At 27.5% G+C, this 11,191-nt stretch overlaps 1 protein-coding gene across 2 annotated transcripts; it reads right to left on the reverse strand.

Moving 5' to 3' along the window:
* Positions 1 to 6,673: 6,673 nt before the first annotated feature.
* On the reverse strand, positions 6,674 to 10,923 carry LOC105115625 (tudor domain protein (DUF1767)). Of its 2 annotated transcripts, XM_011012570.1 has the most exons (8): positions 10,546 to 10,923; positions 10,268 to 10,432; positions 9,952 to 10,198; positions 8,395 to 8,547; positions 8,335 to 8,364; positions 7,788 to 7,964; positions 7,170 to 7,441; positions 6,674 to 7,079 (listed from the first exon to the last, which is right to left on the reverse strand). In XM_011012570.1, exons 1-8 carry the CDS (start codon positions 10,816 to 10,818, stop codon positions 6,927 to 6,929), a joined length of 1,470 nt encoding a protein of 489 aa, XP_011010872.1. In that variant the 5' UTR covers positions 10,819 to 10,923; the 3' UTR covers positions 6,674 to 6,926. The 2 variants fall into 2 exon arrangements, with proteins under 2 accessions (XP_011010872.1, XP_011010871.1); XM_011012569.1 differs by having other exon boundaries at positions 8,335 to 8,547.
* Between the last annotated feature and the right edge of the window lie 268 nt (positions 10,924 to 11,191).

The following is an 11,191-nucleotide window of genomic DNA, read 5'->3' on the forward strand; positions in this document are numbered from 1 at the left end:
GTGCAACACTATTATCCCAAAAACAATTTTTGGTAAGTAACAATATATTTTTACATTTTAAAAAGATTTAAAAAATTCTAAAAATTTTATTTTTTTATTTTAAATTATTTATTTTTGTGTTTCTAACTATTTTGATTTTAATATACTAATATTAAAAATTATTTAAATTTTTTTATTTTAATTCATTTATAAACAAAATACATTTAAAAACAATCATTATTACACTCTCGAACACCACCATAATTAAATCGTGTTTTTAAACAAAATTTAAAGCAAAAAAATGTGTTGACTTTGTAAATATATTTTATAATATGAGAAAATTATTAAAAATATAACTTTAATATGTATATTTAATAAAAATAAATAAAAATTATATATATATATATATCAATAAATTTTAAAAAATATTGTTAATATTAAGTTATAATCTAGAGAGATATTTGGATGATTTCAAACAATAATTAAAGAGTATCTCTTTAATTAAAATTCTTTTATTGTATTACCTTGCTCCTTTTTTTTCTTTTTAATAATATACTTGTATATTGTTGTATAAGATTTTTTGGTAGTGTTATTAAATCTTATTCTTGTCAATTGGTAAACTTATATACCCTTAATCTAACTTGAATTTCAAATTAAATTATATAAAAATTAATTAAATATAATCAAATCAACTTATTAGGTTTAAATGCAACTTAATCAAAATTAAATTTGATTTTAAATCAAGACAATATAATTTTTTTTAATATTAAAATAATAATGCTTTGAATTAATTTAGATCAATCATCAAACCAATGTACTAGATCATGGACCCAATTAAATCCTATGACTTTTTTTTTAATTTTTTTTTTAATTTAATTATACATTTTTTTAATATTAAAATAATAATACTTTAAATTAATTTAGATCAATCATCAAACCAGTGTACTAGATCATGGACCCAATTAAATTCTATAATTTTTTTTTAAATTTATTTTTAATTTAATTATACAATAATAAAAATAAAAATTAGAAGGAAATCCACCAAATAACTTTTTTTAATATATCATGGCTGTAAAAAAATAAAGATTGTTGATATTATAACAAATATAATCTTGTTTAAAATGAAGTAAAAGTTGAGTGGTATTTATCAAAATATATCCCAAAATCATTTTAAATTAATTAATTTTAATGAATTAAAATTAAAATTGAAAAAGAAAAAACATAAAAGCCAACAAAAAAACAAACAAACAAGGCATCAAGACTTGTGTGAATTAGTGCACCTGATCTATTAAAAAGAATGCAAGATAACCTGACGTAATTAACCTTTTTTAATTTTTTTTCCCAACCACCGAAGGTGATTGAGAAGTCGGGCCTAAATCCCTAGACTTCAAAAATCTTGTTCAATCTTTTTTTATTATTATTATTATTATGAAGATACCTAAAAATATCTCAATAAGCCTATAACTTAACCTCAAATTATTAAAAGAACTAAAAATCATATCAAGTTAAAATATAAATGCATTTTTTTTAAAGATTAAAAATACCTAAATAAATTTTTTTTTATTAAATGAAATCAATTGGTATCAAGATTAGCTTTTATGGTTGTTGGGATATAAACAACTAGCAACTATCTCTTCTCCTCCATTTTCCACTAATTTTTTCTTCTCATAAAATCATATTAAATTAAAATATAAATGCATTTTTTTATAAAATTAAAATACCTAAATAAAATTTCTCTCATTAAATGAACTCAATTGATATTAAGAACGGCTTTTATGGTTGTTGGGAGATGGACAACGAGCAACCCTGTCTGTTCTTCTCCATTTTCCACTAATTCTTTCTCCTCATAAAATTTAGGGACTAAAACACCAAACACAAAAAATGTAGAACTAAAACATCAAAACCTCAATAAATATAGATAAAAAATGAAAAATGACAAAACTTTGAGGACCAAAATTTTTAAAAATATCTTATGAATAGTTAGAAAAAGGGGGGGGGGGATACTGTATTTTTGTTCTAGTATCAAATTTAGGCCTTGATGTTCCAATTTAACTTTAGCAATAAAATTAAATTCTATATTACTGAAGTGAGCATTAGTTTAAGGTTGGACATTTTTTCAACCCAACAAGAAACTATATCAGGCTAATTGAAACAAATTAAAAATCTTGAATCTCAATCAATACAATGTATAAATATAAAATTAAAAGAAAAAAATAGTTTAGTGATTGAAATAGAAAATGCTTCAAGAACAACAAAAAACATTGTTTAAATCCACAATATTTTCTCTCTTAAGCTACAATGTTTTTGCTAGTCAATTGAATTATTATTTTTATATATAATTTTAATGTAATGTAATGTAAATATTACTCTCTGCTACTATTATAATATTATATATTATTATAGATTTGGGTTTCTGTTAACGGCAATTATAATGTAATGTAAATATTACGCACTGATTCTATTGTAATATTATATGTTATTATGGTTTGATAGTTTTTGAATTTGATTAAATCTTCAATTTCTTATTTTTTATGGGCTAAATTATGGGGTTTGATAAACCTAACACATTTAACCATGCAGAAAATAATTAGTGTATTTTTATTCATTACGAGCTTCTTGGGTCTGAACGAACATGTCAGTGTCGTTGTTCTCCGAATGGCTACAAGAATCACATACTATTATTGCACATTTTATAATCCTAAAACTTTGATGGCATCCTAGAAAGAACAAAAGAAGAAAAACAATGGATGGGAATGTTCCTTTTTTTTTTTTTTTGTGTGCCATACAAATACATAGTATTTCTTTACGTGCCAAACTTTTTTTTTTTCACAAAAAATATATTGAGACATTGCAAGCTTGATTTTTTTTAAAATAAAAATATGTGAATTGGATTATAAATTTGATTAAATTAAATAAATTGATTTTATTTTATTTAGATTAAAAAAACAATAGATGGATTCAATTTTTTTTTTAAAAAAATGAATAAGATAACTTGGAGAAAAGATATTTAATAATTAAATAAATTATGTATCTCAATTCACAACCTATTAAATATATGAAAGAACAAAATAAGATAAAAATAAACATAAAAAATTGGTTTCGATTAACTTGAGTTTCCATGACAAATCTATAATTAGGATAATCAAAGTTGAGCCAACCCGAGATATTCCACTAACATTGTGATTTAAATCATAAAATTGAAATAACTTTGATAAAAAAATAGAAAGGATTATAAAGTTTTTTTTAAAAAAATTTATGTTAATTTTTCAAACATATGATTTGAGTTATTAAATTCGAAGCATCATATTTAGAAAAATTACAAAGTCCATATCTCAACCAATCAAATATAAAAAAAATAAAAAAAAAGTAATCAAAGTTAACCCAACCCGAGATATTCCACTAACATTGTAGTCTAGATCATAAGATTGAAATAACTTTGATAAAAAAATAAAAAGAATTATAAAGTTTTTTAAAAAAAATTATTAATTTTTTAAACTTATGATTTGGGTTATTAGATTCAAAGCACCATATTTAGAAAAAAATAAAATGGATGGGAATGTTCCTTTTTTTTTTTTTTTTACCCAACAAAAAAAAAATATACAAGAAGATTAAAAAAGTAGAAATAAAAAATTGAGGATTAAAATTAAAACAAAAATTGATATTTGATTTAAGGTTAAAATTGAAAAGAAAAGTTTATATAGTAAGTAGACCTAAAAAAATAAAAGGAATAAGAATTAAAATTGACATAAAAAAATAAAATAATGTTTTAATTAAAGGGTGAAATTGAAAAGAATCAAAATAGTTAAGAACAAAAATTAAAAATCAAAATAATAAATAAAATAATGTTTTAATTAAAGGGTGAAATTGAAAAGAATAACAATTTACAAAATAGTTAAGAACAAAAATTAAAAATCAAAATAATAAAAATTAAATTGAAAAATATAATACCATCAATTTAAATTGAAGGATGAATTACAAATAGAACTTCTATAAAAGAATTAAGATAAAAAAATTAAAAATTAAAAAAATTAAAATTAAAATTAAAATAACAACAAAATTTCAAGAATAATCAAAGTTAAGTCAACCCGAGATATTCCACTAACATTGTGGTCTAGATCATAAGATTAAAATAACTTTGATAAAAAAATAAAAAGGATTATAAAGTTTTTTTTTAAAAAATTATTAATTTTTCAAACCTATGATTTAGGTTATTAGATTCGAAGCACCATATTTAGAAAAATTACAAAGTTCATAGCTCAGCCAATCAAATATAAAACAAAATTGAAAAAAAAATTATACAAAAAGATTAAAAAAGTAGAAATTAAAAAATTAAGGATTAAAATTAAAAAAAAAATTTGATATTTGATTTAAGGTTAAAATTGAAAAGAAAAGTTTATATAGTAAATAGACCTAAAAAAAATAAAAGGAATAAGAATTAAAATTGACATAAAAAATAAAAATAATGTTTTGATTAAAGGGTGAAATTGAAAAAAATAATAATTTACAAAATAGTTAAGAACAAAAATTAAAAATCAAAATAATAAAAATTAAATTGAAAAATATAATACCATCAATTTAAATTGAAGGATGAATTACAAATAGAACTTCTATAAAAGAATTAAGATAAAAATTAAAAATTAAAAAAATTAAAATTAAAATTAAAATAACAACAAAATTTCAAGAAAAGAAAAGGAAAAAAAAAATATCACTATTAATCGAACCACCTTTAACAACATGTATGACATTAACTGAAAGAGATATAATGACGCTTCTAATTTTTTTAAAAAATTATTAATTTTTCAAACCTATGATTTAGGTTATTAGATTCGAAGCACCATATTTAGAAAAATTACAAAGTTCATAGCTCAGCCAATCAAATATAAAACAAAATTGAAAAAAAAATTATACAAAAAGATTAAAAAAGTAGAAATTAAAAAATTAAGGATTAAAATTAAAAAAAAAATTTGATATTTGATTTAAGGTTAAAATTGAAAAGAAAAGTTTATATAGTAAATAGACCTAAAAAAAATAAAAGGAATAAGAATTAAAATTGACATAAAAAATAAAAATAATGTTTTGATTAAAGGGTGAAATTGAAAAAAATAATAATTTACAAAATAGTTAAGAACAAAAATTAAAAATCAAAATAATAAAAATTAAATTGAAAAATATAATACCATCAATTTAAATTGAAGGATGAATTACAAATAGAACTTCTATAAAAGAATTAAGATAAAAATTAAAAATTAAAAAAATTAAAATTAAAATTAAAATAACAACAAAATTTCAAGAAAAAAAAGAAAAAAAAATATATCACTAAATCGGACCACCTTTAACAACATGTATGACATTAACTGAAGGAGATATAATGACGCTTCTAATAATACGGTGAGAGAATATTTTTTGACACTAGAAAGTGTCGCATTCAAGCACCCAAATTACACTAGCATCTCCCACACAAGGCTGGCTCTGGGTGTTGTACACGCACCTATTCTTTTTATTTTTTTTATTTAGCCAAATAATAATTTGCTCATAATCTAACATGGTAATAATAATAATAATAAAAACCTTTGGGAAAAGATTAAAAAATCCTCCTGACTTCAATTTGAATTTTTTGACTTCCATTAACATTTAGATCATTTCATAATGCTTTTAATTTTTTTTTTTGTATTTTTATACTTGATAAAAAATAAAATTACCCTTCATAATACATGATAATATTGAAAACAACATTTCAAAAGTACCAAATTGCCCCTTGATGATATGATTGAAATTTTTGCTAATAATTACCCCTAAATAATTTAAAAATAACTAATACGTTCCATGAAAAGAATTTAACACTTCCAATGACTGGTTATAAATCTTGACATTATTAAACTATTCCAATGAGTGCAATTACTATAATTTTCCCACCGGTTTTAGCTTGGTTAATATCTTAGATCAAGTTGGTTAATTGAGTTTAGTCTTGTTTTATTAGGCCCATCAAATAACATAATATCACTAGATATTATAAAAATATTTACTAATAAATAATTCAGAATAATCTATTGGATATTATAAAAATACTATAAATAATTAAACAATACACAGGCGAAGGTATATGTGAATGTGTTTTATGGCTCCTGCAAACGGATAATATTTATCAAAATTCTTAAGCCTATCCTTTAAAAATAGAACATGCGAAGGGTACACAATGGATCGTATGAAACATAGAGATAAAACATAAACAAAAATCTCTATCTTGGAAAACCAAAACTTCCAATATATCTTTTTCTAAAAAATATTCAGGACGACCCTCTCCCTTACAGACTCTTCACACAGTGAGATAGAGGAATTTTAGCTGCGACAAACTATTTACCATTATCTACATGCACGGTGATCATCATATAATCTATATATAGTGATAGTCACCATCAATATTATGTTAAAAGTTTTTAAGAGAGTGTGTGTGTGTGTGTCAAATGAGAGTGTAGCATTTTCATCTATTCAGATTATGCTTTTGATAAAATTATACGATAATTTATAAATTATCATTTTAGGAGTTCTCAGGATTGGTATATATGAGCCTTTTTACTATTCAAAATTGAATCAAGTCACGAAAACATAGTAAAACATATTAAATATATAGTTGCAAAGATGGCAAGGCAACTATTATGAATGAAAAAAACCACAGCAATTCAACGAAAAAAGGATGTTGATGAATTTTGTGTGATACTAATTAAAGAAAGCACCAAAATATGGATATATGTAAGATGAAAGCAAACATGTACCAATTATAGAAAGGATGCTAGATCACATTGTCTAGGGAAATCATCTTACTCACTCTGGTATATTCTTTTCAAGTTATCAACATCGGCCAGCTATGGCACAAGGTTAAAAACCCTGCGTAAGTTTTGCAAGCTCCAAGCTCCAAAATCGTAAACAAACATAGTAAGTTTCCACTGAATTTAATTATATCTTCTCCACCTCCCCCTTCCCCTCCCTCCCCCCCTCCCTCTTCCTCCACGTTCCATTTCTTGAACCTTATTGCCATCTCTTTCATAACTAAACATGCTCATTCTAATGTCATCCACCACATTGTTATGAGTTCTCCTATGTACCTGTAACAACAATGAATTGAATGATTTGAGGACCAAAACAATACAGCAACAGTAATACTGAAAACAAATAAAAAATGAAAGGATGTTAACATGAAAATCTTCCACATCAAGTTGGTCTTGAAGCTTTGATGCAAGATCCTTGTCACAACTAGTATCCGGAAAATCATCTTTTGTCAGATGCTTTGACCCTGCATTACTCTTTTCCCACTCCTCTAGAGTGAAAACTTGTGATTCTTCTTGCTTATTCTTCCTCCTATATTTCTGACCTTTTGAATGCCGATCACCTTGATTTGGGTGGTGATTCATTTTCAAAAGTAACTTTTGAGAAGCTGCTTGATTTTGAACAGGGACTGTTTCAATTACTGCCAAGAATTTAGATGTTAAAAGTTACGACGGCAAGATAAAGAAACAAAGGAAATTCAAAAATAAGCAATTCAGAAGTGCTGTATCATATCTCATTCTATAAATCATGATGAATCTATCTCACCCTTCTTCTTTTTTCAACTTACAATCATTCAATTTTAAATGATTATCTAGATAGTACCTCCTTCACTGTAGGCTTCAAAACATTATCCCCCATGTTTCACGAACACAAAAGTGAGGATTCCAGTACTTCTCTTTCTTACTAGAAAAATAAAAATTCACCCATCTAGGCCATTACAAAACAGCATGAATACAGTTGCAAATGCAATAAAATTGAACTCGCACCTTCCTTCTGTCTTGCAGAGGAGTCATTTGGCTTTTGTTCAAGACTTTCATTAAGGGAAACTGTTTTATCCTTATCATCATCTACTTTCTGCTCTGAATCCATTAGCCTTAGTTCAGCATTTCCAGAAGATTTTGCAACAGTAGGCACATTGCTCTTGGAGGTAGACCCATGGTAATCTACCAATAATTCCAAATAGTTCATTAGTGATTGAAATTGCAATATACAATCTATAACAGATCACAACTCTTTCCCTCTCCCTCTCTCTCTCTCTCTCTTTATTAACTACCCTTCATGTATTTTGCAAATAAAAACCATGCAATTTCATCCAAGTAGTGTCTATGCCTGCATGCTAAATGAAACAGATTCGGCCACCTCTCTTGCATTGTAATTATCAAGAGATAATCCCGCAGTGTCCAATGATACAAAAATAAAGGTTCTAGTTCTCTATCATTCCAAAACAAAATTGCATCATACAATATCTGGTGCACCTTAACATTTATTGCACAATATAGTAAACTTGCAAAGAAAAGGGAAATAAACAAGCACCTTCCTTTGATCTCCACTGAACGTTTCTAGGATTTTCTTTGTAACTTGTTCTGAGGGAAGCTACTCTCACTTTGTCATCAACACCATCTGCTTTTCTTTGAGCATCAAGAGGTAGAACTTTGGTGTTTCCAGCAGTTTCTGTGCTAATTTGCATGGTGCTGTTGGAGGTAGACTTAAAGTAATCTGGAATACTTGCCTTCTCTTCATAAGAAACTGGAAAGCAACAAAAACTATCAAATATAGAATCAAACAGGTCAGTACAAAGTGCTTGTCCTACTCACATAAGATCTGTAGATTGACCATCTAGATACAGTACTAACCTTTAGTATCCAAGCAGAAGATCTACTTTCAAGACTAAAACCCATGCACTTGCACTTGACACTAAGCCTACTTAACATGCACATCACGATTACAATAATGAACAGGCAAGTTCATTTTGAAAACACACATATTATTCTTTTTCTTCAACTTTGAGAGCCTAGAATTCTTGTTTTCTTTTCTTTTCAAATTTCTAGATTGACATATTTTTAACTCTAAAATGTTTCGTATAGTTCTGTTCCCTTCTGCATCATCAATGCATCTTCTAAATCTACGATCAACTCATCTAGAAATTGTTTAAATTGCCATATATCCAAAATCTTTGCAAGGCATTAAAAGCTATAGTTCCTATCAAAATGTGAAAAGGGTAGATTTAAACTGCTGTGAAAGTAATAAGAGATTATACAGCTTGACCATTTGGTTCATGGAGGTTCATTTCCCCACTGCCAAAACCAATGCAGGGATGTCACATAACCAGAGCAGAAGAATGTCATCAAACTCAGAACTGCACAACATGTTTTGCAGTTTTCAGATATGCAATGGTGAACTCTAGGAAGTTGTTTAATGTAGTAAACAAGATTACTCCAATTAGATTTCAGGTTCAAATTCTAAATGCCTCAGTGAGGTAGAACTTGTGAACTTTCATGGTTCAATGTGGTTATAGATTTGAGTTTCTGTTTAAGGAAATTTATTGCATTCAACAAAGGAATGGAAAATAAGTTGAAATTTAGTGGTGCAAGGAAATGCAATCCTCTCTGCCCCCCTTCCATAATTTAAACGACAAAACATAGGGCCTTAGAACATCCACACAAGATAGCCGACTTACAAAGTTTGAAATCTTAAAATAAAGTGTTAGCAAAAACCTAGGTAGCCATCAACTAGGATAACTAAGTGAATGCTAATTACAAGAGTATGGTAAAACAATCAAACATTACCTGCCTTGAGGCAGGAATAAACAAAATGATGAGAGATTCTTTATCTTTATTGAAATAATTTTGAGAAAATAGATATGGGCGCTGTAAGATAAGCTTCTTTGCGTATGGGAAAAGCTATAATCCTAGTAAATGCTAAAAGCTCCAAATCTTTCCAATACAAAAAAAAAGAGAGTTATTGTCCATCTATTTATTTCATTTCACACCCTAAATGCTATCCAATATCCCAACCCTGTAGTTTTTAGCCCTTGACCGCACCAGAACAAAATCATAATGCAGGAAAACATTATGCTATACTGCACTAAAAATACTAAGAAGATCTTATTACAGTCAAAAGCAAGCTGCATATAACATCTAGAAGACAAACCCGATCGCATGGCTTTCCGAGAAGACCTACGAGAGGGTGCTCCAATTTGCAACTTTTCAAAAGGAGGAGGGCCACCATTATCAGTTTCCTGTGATAACCTTAATGATGAACGTGAAAAACCAGAATATTTTTGGTTCATTTGCCATTCTTCATGAAGTGATGGGACCATGCCTCCTATTACAGTTATAACTTTAGGATTCAAACATACAATACAGTTATGTACTGGAGCTTTGTTATCCAAACGAACCTGCCAAAAGCATTGATTAAATTAAAAATTAGAAATGATAAAAAAAATAAAATATAAGTGGTAGATTACCTTAGAACCAGGAGCTATATCATCTGGGATTGAAGGAATATGAGAATATTCGATTGCAGTTATCTCGTTGTGCCCATCAGTGAGACCGAGTTTTAACAGTCGCCGTTTGCTTGAATTCGAAAACCCTTCTATGCTACTAACAGAAATATCTCTCACTGCAGATATCTGTTTTTTATTTTATTTTATTTGTATATATATTTAAAAAAAGAGAGAGGAGAAGCAAATTAAGAAAATAATTTGAAATTCGAGAAAAAAAAGCGAGGAAATAAATAAATAACCTGGAGGATATTGGGGCCTTGAAGATAGGAGGTTTTATTGAGGAGGTCTGGGTCGGGTAAGGACTTGACTCCAATGGATCTAAGATCCATGTTGAGGAGCTCGGATTCAACGGCGTTTGCGACAGTGCAAGGGTCGCCATCATCAGATAAAGCAGAGTGAATTATGATTAAGGCGTTTAATTGATCTATTCCGCCAAGAAACCAGCCCCTGGTCCTTAGGATTTCTAGCACTGCCTCTGCCGCTTTGCTCGAGCTCTCTTCCACTCCATCCATTGCTACCGCCTTCGCACCTGTACATTCAACTAGTGAAATATTCTGTCTTGGCTTTGCTGCAATCCTTGCCGCCCAGGTTCTTTGCCTTCTTTCTTCTTTAGTTCATGATTTCGGGATATTATACATCGGGCCTTGGGCCAACCAGATTATGTTTGGGCAATGATTCATGGTCTTTGGGCCTTTACTAATGCTAGTTCGGTAGGATATAGCTTATTTTGAAGTCCAATATCCAAAATTCAACAGCATCAACACCCACACAAGAAAAAGAAAAGACTGTATTTTTTTAAACTTTTCAAGAAATAAAATTATAAACATTAGATCATCCTTACAATGTGTATATTTTGACCAAACGTAAGGGGAAGGAAAGTAGTGG

This window comes from Populus euphratica, unplaced genomic scaffold, assembly GCF_000495115.2.
Source record: "Populus euphratica unplaced genomic scaffold, PopEup_1.0 scaffold740.1, whole genome shotgun sequence".
In the NCBI taxonomy this organism is placed as follows: Eukaryota; Viridiplantae; Streptophyta; class Magnoliopsida; order Malpighiales; family Salicaceae; genus Populus; species Populus euphratica.